The sequence below is a fragment of the Pezoporus wallicus genome, unplaced genomic scaffold, assembly GCF_028554395.1.
Source record: "Pezoporus wallicus isolate ANWC-B61680 ecotype Strahan unplaced genomic scaffold, APGP_CSIRO_Pwel_v1 contig_7506, whole genome shotgun sequence".
Taxonomy (NCBI): domain Eukaryota; kingdom Metazoa; phylum Chordata; class Aves; order Psittaciformes; family Psittacidae; genus Pezoporus; species Pezoporus wallicus.
In genome coordinates, this window is record NW_026637546.1 from 2400557 (window position 1) to 2418313 (window position 17757).

The following is a 17757-nucleotide window of genomic DNA, read 5'->3' on the forward strand; positions in this document are numbered from 1 at the left end:
TTGTTGTGATTTATTATGCCTTAGGCAGCCTTTTATTTTTCTTCTTTTTTTTTTTTTCCTTAACACTTCACCTGTGGTAAAGCACTTCATACACATCTGGTGTTTGCATGTTGTAGTATTGGATCTGGTTTCTCATCCCTGCTAACAGTATACCAACGCATGTGGCTGGTATGCGGAGCTGATCATGTATATGGGATTGTTGGAGCAAGGTGCTCTTGGATGCATGTGCATGTTTTAGTGGTAAAGTCCAAGGGTTCACCTGTGCTTGAGGAATTGAAATCCTGGGTGCCCATATGATGGGAGAAGTGCCTCTGCCAAGGGGACAGCAGGCTCATGGTCTGCACTCATGATCTGTTTCTTCTTGGTCCTAACTGAATACGGCCAGCAGATTCTGGCACTTAGGTGTGGGGTATGTGCCTCACAGCTGCATTTCCTTCATGCAGGAGTTCAGGTCTCAGCAAACAAGAGGTTTGTAGTGCCTGATAGAAAGTGGTGCAGGACTCCTTCTCCCCACCCTGAAAGTCATGGAGGTTTTCTGTACATGTGCTGGGTGCTCCGGCTGACCTGGGCAATGGAATGTCAGCTTCCTCCCTTACCCTCTGAACCAAAGGCTGTTGGTTTCTTGTTCTGGGGTTGGTCCCCCTGGGAGCTGTGCAGACCTCTGGTGGGAGAGTCTAAGGCGGACTTTGCACCATACACATCAGTGTTTTCCGATTTTAAGCTCCCTGTGTGCCCCAAGGTCAGCTTTTGTCCCTGCTTGGGGACCTGCAAACTGGGTGGTGGAGCCCTTGCTGTTCCCCTCAACTCCTGGGGGCTGGTAAGAGCCAAGAGCAGGCTGTGCACCTTTGGAGCCATGCATTGCAGACTCCCTCCATCCTGATGAGGCTGTGTGTGTCTGGCATAATTAAAGGTTAATTAGGCTTAGCAGAGAATGTGAACATGACTGCATCTTAGTGACTGGGCCGGGGAGGGTGTTCTAGGTCTTCTTCCTTGCTGCAAGACCCCTAATGGTGTTTATTACATTATTTAATGTGAAATGACTGTAAACCAGGTCTCTTCTCCACTCCTGTTGCACTGTATAGACCTACCTGTTCAGAGGCAGTGACTCTCAGAGCCTTTTTGGAGGCTTTAACTTCAGGGGTGCTGAGAATACCTGTCTCTAGCCGGTCTGTCCTACTGTGCTGGGAACTGGGGGTTATGCACCAAGTCCACTCAGGCAGAGGTGGGAATTGAAACTGAGTGTCCCATACCTTGGGAAAGTACTTTATCTGTTGTGCTTTTGTACAAAATGAGACACTAACTTATTTCTGTTTGTATATCCGTTTGCAAAGTAGGTAAGGCCTCTTCTTCAGTGAGGAGGGTCAGGGCTGTGAATCCCATGTTGAAAAGTGATGCTTTCTTGCGTCCCATGTTTAGGTGGCAAAGATCAAAGTCAATGACTGACAAGTGCCTTTATCCTTAGTGTTTCTTACAGGTTACTTTAGGATCACATGTTGAACATAATGGTATGGTTTCTAGCATGTGGATGTCTGATCCTTTCCACACAGTATATAGGAAACAGTGCTTTGGTTTCCACTCCATAGATTTAAGACATTAAATGTTCATCTTTATGAAAACAGCACTTCAAAGCCTACCTCACTTTACCCTCCCTTTATTACTATTCTTATGTACTTGCTAAATTTTGCTGTCATGAATAATTACACTGTCTCAATGAAGCACTAAGACGCCTGAATTAGGGATGCAGATCCCTCATTGGAAGTGGTTGTGTGGTCCACATCTAGATGTTCATGTCACTTAGGTCAGCTCCTTGCCAGGAATGTGAGGACTTCTTTCTCTAAATTCAGGTGACCACTTCTGGATTTAGAGGATAGTGTATCTGATGTGGTTAGCAGTCTGCATTTTTGCTGACTTCATAGCTCTGTTACTTCCAGTTATACATTAACCCCTGCACAGGTTGCTGGGGGTAAATGAGATTAGCTGTCTGAAAACTATTCATTGTATCTGGAGAAGGAAATTTGTAAATTCTTTCCTGGCTTTTGGCTTGGTCACATCAATGTATTTCACTTCTATTTTGTTGTGTGCTCTCATAGAACAATTTAAGTTTTTGTATTTTGTGGAAAAACAGTCAGTGTTATGTTTTTGCCATTTTCCAACATAGGTCATTCAAGGCTATACATTTTCTTATGCCAGAAAGCATGTTTTGAATTATTGCTATGATGATCATGTGCTTTCTTTTTTAAAAGCATTTTTATAAGCTTTTTGTGCCTGGTAAAATGTGCAGCCTTCGCTATGTAACTTTGAAGACAACATCACAGAAGATGTAGAGAACTTGTGCCTAGTTATTCATTGGTCAAGGTCTTTATTTTACCTGTGTTTGGAGATTCTCCTTCCCAGAACTGTGGTTTTTGCTCACCTCTATGTAAATAATGCATACATCTTTCTTGAGTGTTTATGAGGCAGATGGCAGAGAGCTGCAGCTTCTGCTAAAGGAAACATGCCTTTATTTTATTCTTCGTGGTCATGGCACAGTATACAGCTAGAGAGCATTCGGCTCTGGCAAGAGGATCAGCTTGATGAGCTGTGCATCCTGGGTGGTTTCAGTACATATTTGGGTCTTTTTTACCTTAGCATCTTAAAGTCCGTTACTGACACTTTATAGAGCTAAAACTCTTTGGGACACTGTCACTCTCAGATGTAGTCTGCCCTGGCGGTCTTATCTGTCTTTTCATAAGCTGTGCTAAACTTCTGTAGCTGCAGTAAGAATAAACATTTTGAATGGGTAGTGGACATTTTTAAGACATTTTGTTTGAAAAGGCATGTTGTCGATACCCCTTATCTTTCAGACCATGTTGTCGATACCCCTCATCTTTCAGGCACTGGTACCCAAGGTAGTGGCTCTTACCTGCTGCAATATTAACCTAAAGGAAGGTCTGCTGATGGTCCCTGTAAGACCAAGATAACTTGTAGCCAGCAAGGCAGGCTGGGGGCAATTAGTGGGGTTGTAGAAGTGCAGTGTGATGTGGATGTTTGCGACTGTTTCATCACTTTTTAAGCCATGTAGGCCTGTCCAGTGGAAATATGTTACTAGCACCATCATTGTGTAATTAATAATGCTCTTCCCTACATTCAGCAAAGTCTTTAATTACTTCTCTTGTTACAAATTTAGTTTGATGTAGTTGTCCTTTCACGCATGTTGAAACTGGGAGTGGAGGTAGGAATAAGGAGGTACAGTGGGGTCATGTTGAAACATGAAGACCAAAATAACCTGCTACCTTTCGTGTTTTCATTTAAACCCCAATGAATATTTATTTAGACATCTCAGCTTTAATAACAGACTGACTGGAGCATTGCCAGAAAAACATATGGCATTTAGTAGCGGTAATCAGTTAAGATTTACCGGTGGAAAGTACCGATGGAAAGTACTGCAGATAACATATTCTGGGATACCTTGTTGTATTTGCACCAGCTTTCTTCAGAAGCTGTTGCTCAGGTTGTTACTGTCTTACAGAATTTTAAAATAATGTAAAATGTAGTATTAGAACTTGATATATAAACAAAAATATTAAGTAATAGGGGGATTTTGTTGTTTCTGTCTCAGGACATATAATTCATAGTGCAGTCCATTGACTGCAGGGACCCCAGCAGTGGGGACTGTTGCTGAAGTCAAGAAACTGTTTCCATAGGCTTGGGTTTATGCCATGAAGTGTGAATTGTGAATCTGTAATGCCTGGGCTTTTTTTCAGGGATATGTATTGAACCTTAGCTGCCTAGCACTAGAGCGGAATACCTCCCTTGCCAGTCGTACCCAGTGGATTTATATACAAGAGGGGATATGCTGGGGAAGGTAATAAGCATGCAAGAAGCAATAGAGAGCCTGACATGTTTTTTATTCCTGGTTGTTGGTTTAAGACCAGTGCTTGGAAAGCTTTACTTGCCACAAGAAAGTATCAGCAGTTTTGCCAAATCACGTTTCCATACGATTTTAGCTGCCAAAAACTTCTTTAGAAAATAATGCTTTTGTACTATTTATAAAGAAAAGCTTTGGGATCTTGGCAGACATAAAGAAATGGCTTGTAGCATTAGTAGTTCTCAAGATGGCAGTCACTAAAACTATGTTAAAAGCTAAGGAAGGAGAAGCAAAATGAGAGGCATGGGGATGTTTTAATGGTACGCGATACTGCAAGGCCTGCCAGGACTGGAAGTGAAATAATACATAGTATACTGTTTCTAAAATGGGAATTTCCAGTTTCCTCTAAGTATAGAGTTCCTGTTCTTGTGCTTTATGAGATACCATCTTAAAATGAAATAAATGCTGTGGTGTAGCATGGAAGTTTTGGCAGTGGTCTGGGTTGGTTTTTTTTTTTTATTATTTCTTTACTTTTTAAGAAACAAATACCTCAGACCTTGACAAGTGTAGCTTCTAATCCAGTCCCCGGTACGCATGGCAGGGTGGTTGGACTAGCTGATCTTTAAAGTTCCTTTCTAGCCCAACCCATGCAATATAATTCTGTGGTCTTCAAAAAGCAGTTACATTGCTTTAGGAATATAGACTGGGGAAAATCTTTAGTGGTGTCTTCCCATCTTTGCAGAAAGTAAATCTCTGATGCAGACTAAGGATTTTTTCATAATTTTCAATGACAGACAACCTGGAATGAAGTTTGTTGAGAGTTTTGATTTCAGATATTTTGCTGGTTATACTTTTCTCTGTCACACCATTCTTATGCTAGTCTATCTCAGTTCATTTCCAAAGTCAATGCTTGACTTCCAGCATCCTAAAACAAGGAAAATTACGTTACAACTTTGGTGGGGTTTTTTTGTTTTTTTGGTTTTTTTTTTTAATTTTTTATTTTTTTTTCAGCCTGTTTTCACACAGTCTAGAATAAGACTGGTTTGCACTTTGCCAACTTTTGCTGTTTTTACAATCTGAAGATAATATGAGGCCTTGACTACAACCTCAAATGTTGGGATAGGTGTATGCTCTTCAAGTTTGTAAGCAGCTTTAAGAGAAGTGGGTCTGCAGGACAGATTGACAGTGTTTTTGTAGCACTTGGCTGTTTGCTGCTCAAAGCAGTGAAACAGTCAGCCCATGCAGCTTTTTATAATATTTGCAGTCATGAACACACTATTGAAAACTAAACTCTGGACTTCTGTTAATGATTTCTGGTGAGACTCATAACTTCTTATTTTAGTACCAAAAGAGGTCAGATGCAGTCTTCATCCCAAATACCTTGTTCATGGGTCAGATCTTGACTGATTGCTGTCACCCTGTAAAGGCACTATTGGTGGTATTTTATTTATATTCCTCTTATAATTTTATTGCTGGTTTTTGTTTTAAGAACAGTAATCTGTTTTATTGGTTTAAGATTAATATTTATGTGGCTTCCAGTAGGTAGAATGCTTTAGGAGAGTCATTAATTGACTGCAATTGAACAGTATTCTGTTCCTATAATGTATCAGATGTTGGGTATTTAATGTATAGGCCAGAAACATGCGTATTTCAACCCAGCCCATAAATCTTGTCCTATGTACTTCTGCAACCACACATCTCTATGAAGTTCTAGCTTAGATGGAAAATAGAAGGTTTTGTTAACCAAGATACAAGAACGCTTATTTTTAAGTTCTATAAATTATTTGGGGGTTGGACTAGATGATCTCCAGAGGTACCTTCCAACCCTAACAATTAGGGTTGGAACTATAGGCTTCTTGGAAGATACAGCAAGTGTTAGGCAATTACAGAATGGGTAGATTTTTGAGTGGCCACACAAATACTACTGCAATTGTAATCGTTAGATTTGGTGCTTAATTTTTAATTTTGCCATTTTTGTAACAGTGTATATATACATGGGAAGAAGTTGGCTTGAAATTTAGTGACATATTTTCCATAATTTTTTTTTTTCCAGATCAGAGACCGTCTACCCTTGATGTTCTCAGGAAACTCAAGGCTCCACCTACTTTTTTTACTGCAACCAGACTTTCTGCCATGATGAGTGGAAGTGATGAAGTATATGCAAACTGCATGGTAGTAGACCAAGTAAGCTTATGGTTTGATCTTTTGGCAATTTTTTCATCATCTTCTGTTAAAGTAACTTTTGTGTGATAGTGAGATCTTCTGAATGTCAGCAGTGGTGTATGGCCAATTAGAAAAGTTCTAAAATAAAACCAGTAATACCTAACTTTTCTGTACTTTATAACCCATTTATGAGATCCCTTTGAATAGATCTAGTTGGTGAATAATTAGGAATTATTCTCCCTAGCCTGTAGGAAGGAAGAACTCTAAGGCAGCTCTTACTGTCTCTTCTGTGTGTTTGTGAGCTAAATGGTGTTTGCTTCTTTCTAAGAAACATTAACACAATATAACTTCATCACGTGCACTCAGATTTTCTGAATTCTATGTACATTCACAAAAAAGATAAGTCTGCTGATGCTGGCTAATATTAGAAGAAGCTTAGGAAACAGGTGCTGGAAAATCAAAAATGCATGATATGTAGGCTGATTTTTCCAAATAAATTTGCATAATGTTTGAGTTCTCTTCCATATGGCTCCCAGACTAATGTATTATGCATATTTTTTGCTTGACTCAAGGCTATTTTTTAATAAAAGCTATAAATATATGAATCAATATATTTAACAGAGGGCATAAATATGAGCGAGAAATCCAGTAGACTTGCAAATGCAAATTCATTGCTACTCTAACTATGGAAAAATCAATGCAAGGTCTAGAATCTCTTACCATATAACTTGCCTTCAACTCATGTGCTCTAAAAATAATAGGTGAAAATAAAAGGCAAAACATATAACCATAAATAAAATGGAAGACTAATCTGGTCTTTGTTCCTTGACAATATATCTTATTAGTGCCTCTTACCAACATTATTTTTTTCTCTGCAGGCTGGAGATTTAAAGACTAACTATGTGAAAAGTGAAACATGTCTTAATCCCACCAATTCAATCATGAAGGCTAAGAGCTCTTCATCTCCTTCTCTTGAGAAGAATGACCAACATATGTATGTTCCAAATGCAGAAAACCAAAGGCTATTGAAAAATGTAGAAAATGCAGGTGTAACACATACTGATGCGTATAGAGCAGATTCATACTTTTCATTCAAGACTCATGGATTTATTAAGGATAGGGACCAACTGTATGCTGACATGAAAAAAAAAAGGTATGGAATTGACTTGATGACATGGCCAGAATAAGGATTATTTTTTATAACCTTTTACTTCAAAATACGTAGAATATGTAGTAGTGGAATATGTAGTGATAAATATTATTACTGAGATAAAAGCACTAGTTTTAATCACTGATATTTAAATTGTCCTAATGATCTGTTTTCGTAAAATAGTTATGAAGACATTTTTAACAAAAATCTCACCCATGCTTCCCTCAGTTTTATTCTCTGTTAAGAATATAGACCGAAGTCTGTTGAACTCTCTGGGAATCTTTCCATTCTTTGCACTGGCCTGAACCAACTTGTTCCTGAGTATGCATATTTTTACCTCAAAAGACACAGTACAGAATACAGCCCTGTGTTTCTGATAGGTTCTGGCTGTTTTCTGCTCTTCTGCTGGTGTGCAGGTTCTGTTTCCAGGAGAGACAGTTCTCTGAGGATGCTGCTCCAGATGGATTTGAGTTATGGTTGGAACTGGTTGGATTCAGGAATGCAGAGAGCTTTGAAGATGAAACTATAAATTTTGTTGTTACCAATTAGTAAATTTCTGTGATAAAAGGGCTTTACTGTTTCTCTGTAAAGAAGGGATGTGAAATAGTTCCTCCTGCAGAAGAGGAAATTTGAATCTGTCTCTCACCTTTCAAAAGTGTTTGGACCACTTGGAGGTAGGACATCAGATCTATGTAAAAATAGTAAGGAAGCAGTAGTATCAGTTATCATTTAAAGTGGGGAATAACATTTTATCTGCCTTAATTCTGAGTTTCTTATGCAACTATGAAGTCCCTCTAGACAGAATCTTTTAACACAGGTAATACAACACATATCAGACTATGAGTTATTCCTTCCCAGATCTTTTCTTTTTGCTAGCTTTTATTTTTTGCTATGTGGCAAGTTACTTAGCAGGTCTTTAAACCAGCTTTTTATGTCAGAAAAGTTCCCTGGGTAAGTTACCCCAGTAAGACATGTATGCTTGACTGCTGACATAAGCACGTATTACTTTTCCAATTTTAAAATGCGACAGTAACTTAATGCAGTTAGGTAACTCTTTTTTGAGATATCACGTGGGCTATTATGAGGAAACATTGCGAAAGATGGTCTCCAGAAGTGTAATGAGGATGTAGTTTTGGGCAGTATCGGTATATTTGCCCTTCAACAAACTGTAGTGGTGTGTGAAGGAATTGTGCTATTATTCCTGGAAGGAACTTTGGCTATTTAGAAATACCACACATAATTCAGTGTTTTATGTTGTAAGGCTGGAATGTTGTTGCAAGCAGTCAACCGTTCCTTCCAGTCACTCTGATGGAGATCATGAACTTGCTCTTGCAGTTAATAGGACTCATCCTCCTGCTTGGGAGCCTCGCTAATCAAATAGTATCTAGGTGTTTGAAGTACTGATTCAGCCAGAGATTGCTTAGCCTGTTTATAGTTTGGTATGTTTTTAAATTTATAGCATTTGAAGTGAATCTTAATGAACTGTCTCAGACCCTCCTTCATCTATTTTGTTACTTCTCTTTCATCCTGGATCAAGTCATGGATGTAGAAAAGATATATCTTTGAATAGCCATATCATATCTTTCAAATACACACATATTCATATAATTATCGAACAAAATATTTGTATATTATTGCACAAAATATTCATAATACCCATGTCTTAATACTGAAATCTGAGCTAGTTGTCTCAGTTCTCCTTATCATTGGTATAGATGGGAGGGTACATGTGTGGAATAAAATATCTAATTCTAAGGGAGATGCTAAACATGTGTCTGAAAGTCATCCTTCACATGTGTCTGACAGTGGTGGGAATTCGTGTGGTAGCAAGTGATGCAAATGTATGTACTGGAGATCCAGAAGGTTGGGTGAGTCCTATACAGAGTGACTGAGAAACTTGACCAAGTGACTTCAAACCTGAGAAGGGCCTCAGAGTGTGACTTAACCTGACATAATCATGGTGTTTTGGGTTGTCACTGAACAGAGTATACAGCAGTATTTTGATTGTTGCATTAAGGTTGAGATGTATTATTACTTGAATTCATGGGAAATAAAGGCTTCATTGTCTGCTTCAGTTCAAGTCTTGATGACCTTGAAGTTGATGGCGGAAGTGATGTTTCGGACAGATCCCATGTTTGCTACCCTCCCCTCAGCTCTTCAGAAGCCATGCCTAGTAGCAGAGATGGATTGGATTTATCCACCAGTCTGCAGCCTGAGGTATTTGATACTATCTTGCTTTGCATTGTTTTCCTTTTAAGTAATTCACTGAAAAAAATCTGAGAAACATAGGAATCTGAAGGAGAAAAATAAGTTCCCAGTTAGCAATTCTTGTCCTTCTGCTGAGCAGCACATATGGGGCTGTGGAGCTGGAGCTCCCCATTTGTTGTGGGGAGGCTTGGCAGCAGCCATGGGAAAGGTCCATCAAAGATTTACTTCAGTTTTGAAAAAAGCATCATTTATTTATCAGAAGCATTTCAAAGGAAATATCTCAAGTTCAGTGATTCAGCATTTTCTAACCAAAACCTATTTAGCAAGCAAATGTTTAACCAGCTTTAGTTATGTGAAAGGGTAACAGCTTTGTAAAGTGTAAAACCAGCCTGGTGCCTGTTTCAAAACAGTTGCTAAAGTCAGGGAAATTCAGAGGGGGTTGTGCATTGACGAGTGCAAATCTTTCCTCTTCATTATAGTTTTCTAAATTTTCCTGGCTACATTAATTTTCATTAGATAGTGGTGCCATTTCTGAGATCTTCAGACACAAAGAGTGTTTTTTTGTTTGTAGGGTTTCTTTATGCTTTTATTAGGCAGACTTTTTCCACTGTTGAGCTTTATCTGACTTTCAGCAAACGATTACATGAAAGGAGAAAAAAAGTCCAGCACGAACACTGAATTCTGCTAGGGCTGCTTTTAAAAGAATTGCTTTTAAAAACAATGAGGTAAGCAGTTTAGTAGTAGGCTCTGTTTAAATACAAGTGATGTATCAAAAATCAGGCATGTTCCTTTCAAGATCAGAAAATCTTTTCACACACAATAAAAGAAGAGAAATAAAAAAAGAGAAGAAGGCTAACTCCTTTCTTTGGAAACTCAGGCACAGACAATTACCAATGCAGGGTGTTAGTCTTCAGGAAATAATTGTGAGGTATTAATAAGATCAATGGCTTCTTTGGTAAAAGAAGGTAGCTTGGGCATTGGATATAATGGCCGCAATGCTGTTTGGATGGTGCTTGCCACCAGCCTGGAGTAGAATGTGAGCTTTTTCTTAGCCTTTTAGTCTAACTTGCACCCACAGATTATTTCCTGTAATATACAAAGATTTATCGTCGTGGAAGTATGACAGACTTCAAGTCATCAGAAATTGTACTTAAACCTTTAAAGAAACCAAGAAAACATGTGTGTGGTCAGTCACCTTTCTTCCAGAAATTCTGTCACTGCCTTCTTTTGTTTATGTTACTGATGCATTTCAAAATTATACAAATTTTAACTTGCTGCAATTTCTTGTAGGAATGTGCAGTATCTGGGATTCGGTCACGCTCCTATTCCTGCTCCTCTCCCAAAGGTGTATTAGGAAGACCTCACCTTCCTCGAGACTTTGCAGTTGGGGATCCAAATGAAGGTCAGTGCTCTGGCTTTGCACCTGCACAGCCTCAGCCGTTGCCTGCCTGATTCAGGTGCAGTGCTGATGGCTTTACTCAGGCCTGTCCTGTACATGGACCTTGCCAATATCCAGGAAAGCAGAGTCGAATTGTCTTTTAGTACCTCTACCATTGTCACTTGCTCTTTTCCCATCTACTGCCCCATCATGCTCTCCCCTGATGCAGGAGCTGATCCCCGGGAAGGCACAAACAGGGAGACTATTAGTCAGAAAAAGTAATGCAGGCAAGGGCAGTAATCTTTCAGAAGATCCTTACCCCAGCCTCCTGCTGGGTGCCCAGCAAAGACATGAGGAAGCTCTGGATGGCATAGAAGAGGTGTCAAAGAGGGTGGATGGCCCAGCTTCCTGCAGATCCCGGGGAGCATCTGAAACATGGATGGGCTATTATAATCTCCATGGGAATAAAACGCACCCTCTCCATTAAGTAGAGTCACAGATGTTTCTGCAAGAAGCTTGTAATGTTTTACAAACTGTTTCTAACATGTTTTGTTTCTGGACAGTAACTTCATATTTAGAAGACAACACACTTTTCGCAATGATGGCATGGGTTATGTTTGAGAACCATACAAAGCATGAGATACATATATCTGTTGGCTTTTCATATAGATCACATCACTTAAAGACCCCCCCCTGCATTTCAAGAGGCTTGGCCTCTGTCACTGTCATACTTCCAGCTTGTCTCTCCCTCCAGTGTACCTTTAGCTTTCCGCTAGTCCTGAGCAAGAGGCAGGATGTATCAGTTACAATGAACCAGATGCGATCAACACACAGAGAAGTTGTGGGTGCCCCATCATTTTAAGTATTAAGGCCAGGCAGGATTTGGCTTCAAGCAACCTGATGTAGTGAAAGATGTTCCTTCCTGTGGCATGGGGATTTGGACTAGGTGATATTTGAAGGTCCCTTCCAACCCAAACCATTCTGTGCTACCATGACACCAAATATGAAAACACACAAAAGTTGTGGAAATTTTACGTTACCTTTGAAACCAGACAACAAATTCAAAAGCCATTGGGAAGGTGAGATGGAGATAGCTGGTGGGCAGGCATACATTGTCTGCAGACATCTTTTTTCCTTAAGAAACTGTGAAAAGCAGGTTTGTGATTGCTCAAATTAACTGTAAGATTCCACGTTCCCTTGTAAGGAGGAGCATGTACAGCAGTCTGCAGCATGCAGCTATGTTATATTTTTCCACATCACTTAATGTATTTGTAACCATTTGTATCTAACAGATTAGGTGAGAAGTCTGGCAAAACAAGGCAGAATAAAAAGGGGAAAGTATGCCACAGAAGTAGAAGCTGGGCAGATCAGCAAGCGCAGTTCATGTTCCTAAAGTTAAACCAGAATTCCTTTGACCTTGCAGCTAGGAAACTGTTGGTCTCACTTCATCCAGACACCATTACCTGCTCTGATCTGAGCTCAGGCCTGTGTTCTCTTCATTCTCTCTCCCCTTCCTCCTGGGTCAGACAGTGCTGAACCTTTAGCTGTCTTGTGGAGAAGGCGGAAACTCTTTTCTGCCCATGCTTTGGAAGCAGTCTGTTCTGCAGCCTTCCCTGCAGGTGCAGTATACTGCTGGGATGGAGGGTGGTGGTTTGCTGAGGTTCCTGCTGGTGCATCCCTGCAACCAGCACCCCCTGCCTCGTCCCTTTCATCTGTAAGAACAGGAGCATTGCACAGTGTTTGGCAGCTGGCTGTGGTGGCTACTGTGTGAGGCAGGCACAGCTGTGCTTGCTTTGAGCAGCTGCATCAGAGCATGGGGCTAACCCAGGAGCTTAGTCCAAAAAGCTGGGTCAGGTAGGTCCTGATCTCTATGGGCTGTAGTGTGCTTGTGTCTGGGCCTGTGCAGGTGTCTGCACACCAAAAACCTGCCTGTTCCTCTCTTCCCAGCTGCCAGCATTTAAAACATCTCTCTCAGGGTTTAGCTATTCAGAAGCGAGGTGCTACTGACTTGTAAATTGAAACCTAACCCAAAGCAGATGAACACAGGCAATAGGAAAGTCTTTCGTACATGAAGTATGAGAAAAAAAGGGGGAAATCACTCTCCATTGCTGATGAAAGCTTTTCAGTATGCTCAGATTTAAAACAACTACCTGCTTTTATTTAAGAAGGTATTACTAGGCTGTAACAGTAAAGGATTTGTCCCTGCTCTGTAGATGGTGTGCTCATGAACAGTGGTCGATCCCTTCTTCAGGCTCTTTCACTCTCTAAGTCAGTGTCTCTGCTCCACCCTTGTAGTAAGTACAATGCCAACCCCGCAGCACCGTTTTGCATGAGGCTGTTTGCGTCTCCCATGGGTACATGACCTTCATTTCTTCCAAAAACATCCTGAGGCACCTATTGTGCCTGACAACTAACTGAACTGCCCTTTTAGTCTTGCTGCTTCTTTGGTGTCTTCTGAACCATACCTGTAATAGCTTTGCAAAATATGACTGGAAGATGGAATGGCTTCTAATGTGGAAATGGTAAAGTGGTGTGTATTTTATTATTTCTTCCGGAACAACCCCGCTGAATTGCTGTTCTTTAATTTTGCTTTTTAGACAGTTTGTTGGAAAGTATCTGAGTCCTCTCTACTGTTTGTAGGATGTAAACTTACAACACTACATACCCAGTGCATTACACATACTAGTAATAATCCTCTTCATGTAAAGGGATTTATTTTTTTTTTTTAATACTGCAGATAAAGCTGCATAAGACAGGTAATTGCAAATGTTAAAAGAATGTCATTAAGGTATTTTACAACAAATTATGTGAAAAGCAAAATGAAGTGTGAATCATTCAAGTCTGGGTTATTAAGAAAAAACAAAAGAAATACTTTTTGTTATTCTTAAAACCAGACATTTCTGCAGAAACTGGCTTTCACTGATACCCATCTCAGTTCTGGCAGATTCTGACAACTAAACAAAGCTTACTAGGCAGCGGTCTTATCCTAGGAAAAGCTGCTTCTAATGTATATATGTTTTTGCTTTCCTAATTTTCAATGACATTGCAAGCCTGTAATAACAAGCTTATGGCCTGGTGGAGGTCGCACGTTTCAGATAAACGTGACGACCTCGCAGCCTGAGTGCCCTATACCTGTTCATGTCTTGCAGAGCGAGCGTACAGTCTTCCGGAGCACTCCCGGGACAAAAGGTACTAGTGCCTACCGCGCCATACCGCGCTGAGGGCGCCGGGAGCGAATACAAGAATGCCATCTAGGGAGCGGAGAAGGGAAGAGGCCGAGGCACCTCTCGCAGCGGGGTTTTAGCAGCTGTTTAGGGGCGCACTCCGTGCCCGCTGGATCTGTAAACCCATGCTTGAATTCAGCGCTCTCCTTGCTGTCCTCACCGCGCTGCACAGCCCGCGGTGGGCATCTGCGGCACGCCACAGAGGGACCCGTGCGGCCGGGTGCCTGTGTGCCTACCTGCCTTTGGATCATTAAGGTCCAAAACACCTTAATGAAAGCAAGGGATATTTGGTACCAGTTGTGAACTACACATGCTTGTAACACATTGCACATTCAGAGGGCTCCACGGGCTAGTGGAGCAAGACAGGACAAGAGGTAACAGCCTCAAGCTGCACCAGGGGAGGTTTAGACTGGATATTGGGAAAAATTTCTTAACTGAAGGGTGCTCAGGCATTGGAACAGGCTGCCCAGAGTAGGGGTGGAGTCACTGTCCCTGGAAGTGTTCAGAAACCGTGTAGAAGAGGCCCTTAGTGACCTGGGCTTGGCAGTCCTGGGCTTGGCAGTCCTGGGATAATGGTTGGACTTGATGATCTGAAAGGTCTTTTCCAACCTAATTGATTCTATGATTCTAGTGCTACTCCTTTACTTAAAGAGGGATTGCAGAGTTTTTTTAATAACATCAGCTAAACCCTCAAAATAACAAATAGTTAATTGTAAATGTTAGGTGGAATAATCACCATCCAGATTCTACTTTCTTTTAAGGGACTGTACCTGCTGGAATGAGTTTGTTTTTTTTTTTTACTGGTCTTGTTTTAGGATTCAGGAGGAGGAATGGAATAAATATATTGTACCCTCAAAAAATGAGTCTGAAAAATGTAAAGTGAGTCGAACTTTCAGCTTTCTGATGAACAGAATGACCAGCACACGGAATAAGTGCAAGGTAATTTAGGATTTAAATCCATGTTATTATATATAATTATGTCACTGTAATTAAATTAATTATATATGCGAATATAATTTTTTATGTAAAGTTGTTTATTACAAAACCACATGAAAATACTAGGAAGAAACTTTTTTTAAAAATTTATTTTATTTTAAAACATATGCAGGATACCCTGAAATCGCCTTCATATTAAAAACAGCTTTCTTTTTAAACAGTAACCTTGCTGAACATCATCAAGTATTTCCCTTGCCATTATTTTGATGTTATTAATAATCTCATCTGGCCGTTTAGCCAAAGTTTAAATGCATTAATTTCTTTCAGAAATAATTCTGTTCTTTAAATAAAGAGGTATGGGCCTGTGCTTGCAATTGCTTTCAACAAATACCTGAGTCTGTAACTTCTACATTGGCATGTAATCAGTTGAATTTGCCTTGCTTGAAGTTAATGGGACTTTTTGCATGAGTAAGCACTACTTAGAGTTAAATAATTGCAGACTTGAGGTCTTCACATTTGAAACAAACTTACTACCAAAGGTAGATTAGAACATTTGTGGTTTAATTTTGAGACATCTGAAATTTAGATTAACAGCATCAGTCAGCAGCTTGAGAGATGGATCTGGCCTATGGGATCTTTTAGCTGGCCTTTTGGCAATTTTGCAGTCTTTCTAGTACACCCTCCCATGCCCCAGGATATCCTAAGGTAGGTGAATTTTAAGGTGGTTGGCTGAGGCAGTATCTTCAAGAGTGTCAGAACTGGCTGTGAATGTGTATGTCCGGTCCAGCAGCCATACATTAGCCTGTGTCTGTGTGGTCTCCTAAAGGATAACTACCAGGGCTGCTCAGAGATTGTGTACTGACATCAATCGAAGTACTGTAAAAATAGGCCTTATTAAAAATAGGTTATTTCTAATGTCTTCTAAGACCTAAAGGCAAGTTGTCTAAATTTACATAACTGCAGCTTTAACTGCAGAGGCATGAGTTTGCATGTATGCCTCAGGGAGATGGAGGCATTGGTATCTGTGTGTGTGTGCAGGGAGTCAGTAACACTTCTTAAATTTTATCATCTGACCCTTCCCTTTTTGCAGCTTTATGAATGTATTTCTGCCAGTCTTCCATGATAATGCTGACTGGCTTAGCTGCCAGTGAAACCAATTCCTGTATCATTTTAGGACTTCAGCAATGTTGGGTGTAATGATAACAGTGTACTGCTTACAAGACTTCTAGGACAGGGAATAAGTATTTTAAAATTACTCAATTGCTTCTTTTCTAATGTCCCTTTTCCCCCCCGCCGCCTTTGCTCTTGGGGATGAAGACAAAAAATAAAGATACCAAAGATAAAGAGAAATTGAACAAGCACAATTTTACAAATGGAACCTTCTCAGGAGTTATGCCATGTATGGCCTGTGAAAAGGCACTTCTAGGAAGAGAGTCACTGCAGTGCTCTTGTAAGTAGTTGTTGGCTTTTGCATGTGAACTTACAGTGCTCTGAATCCTGCCTTGAGATTCTGATTCAGTGTTTTGTTTCAAAAAGAAACCTTACTTAGATTTGGATGCACCTCCTTTATGTAATTGGATGCACCTCCTTTATGTAATGATCTGAGGTTGGCAAGGGAGAGGGAGGAAGGACAGCAGATGATGGATTCAGAAGAGACCACCACCATCTCCCAACACATTAGGCAAAAACTTCTTCCTAGCAAAGGGGCTGTAACATGAAAGCATTCTCAGGGAACTGGACCTGTAGGAGGGAAAAAGGTGAAGCCTCAGAGTAGTATTTTCTGCAGGCTGGAGACTTTGTGCTAGGTTTTGAAATATGCCTTCTCTTTCAGATTGCAACGTGATTGTGCATAAGAGCTGCAAGGAATGTGCTCCTGTGTGCACCAAGGTAACCTCCTACACCACACTGTTCTTACTAGAGCATATCTGCTTTCCAAGGGGTATGAAAACATCACTAAGAAAAAACAGAAAGTGCACACAGTCTGCCAAGATCCAGTGTCTGTATGCAAAAGTCTGTAAGGGTGTCAAAATATCTACTGTGGGCAAACAAAGCAAGTACTGTACACGAACAACACTTTTTAGAATAGGGTCAAAAAAGAGTTTAAAGTGATATTTCTGTTTTTGAAGAGTTGCAGACTCAAATTGTGGTGTGCCAGGAGGGATGCAAAAGGGGTTAAAAAGGAAGGATCCTCAAAAGCCTTGTGTAGCCGGGTTCTGTGTGGGTGGTGGGTTGCAGGGAGAACATGTTTCCTTACAGACTCTTCAACATAAACAAGACTTAAACAAGCCTAAAATAAATGAGGTGAATTTTTGCTATTTTGGTTATAGCTGTCATGTCATGTATTTGCACACATTTCTGGGCAACTTTAGGGCATTAAGACAGCTGAAGTGGCAGTTGTCATTACTGCAGCAGATAGATTATTTGTGAAGAGGAGACAAGAACCCACACCACTCGTGACTTACCTCAACAAGAATGAGGTGCAGAAAACTTTCACTAATGAAATACATGCCTAGCACAGTAGGCTTTTGCTATGGGTTTTGCAAAACTTCTGTTTGAAAGGGGGATTGATTCTGCCTCTGATAAGCAGGATTCCTTGGGTAGTGCCCTGCCTATGCTTCAAGCTTATTTGACTGTAAAGCCTTGAATGGCAACTCCTTTACTTGCAGCATTCGCAGGCAGTATTTTTATAGGGAAAACAGGGTGCTGTAACTCAGTGGCAAGCTTCTCTGTTTCAAATAAACATTCAGTTTTGTACTGTAGTAAAATATTATAATTATTCTTTGCCTATTGTATTATTATCTACCATTGTTATCTACCATTAACTAGTAAACCTGCATTTATTACTTATGAG

General features: G+C 40.3%; 1 protein-coding gene across 4 annotated transcripts in view; it reads left to right on the top strand.

Annotated features, from left to right (window-relative positions):
- Positions 1–17757, top strand: part of ARHGEF28 (Rho guanine nucleotide exchange factor 28) — a 125821-nt gene that overhangs the window by 68703 nt on the left and 39361 nt on the right. For 2 of the 4 annotated variants that reach the window (XM_057406122.1, XM_057406125.1), the window contains 9 exons: positions 5901–6031; positions 6889–7163; positions 9236–9377; positions 10659–10770; positions 12960–13040; positions 13896–13935; positions 14786–14909; positions 16224–16356; positions 16738–16793. In XM_057406122.1, coding sequence (XP_057262105.1) covers positions 5901–6031; positions 6889–7163; positions 9236–9377; positions 10659–10770; positions 12960–13040; positions 13896–13935; positions 14786–14909; positions 16224–16356; positions 16738–16793 — 1094 coding nt within the window. The remainder of the gene's footprint in view (positions 1–5900; positions 6032–6888; positions 7164–9235; positions 9378–10658; positions 10771–12959; positions 13041–13895; positions 13936–14785; positions 14910–16223; positions 16357–16737; positions 16794–17757) is intronic. The other 2 variants (XM_057406123.1, XM_057406124.1) reach the window with 1 other exon arrangement.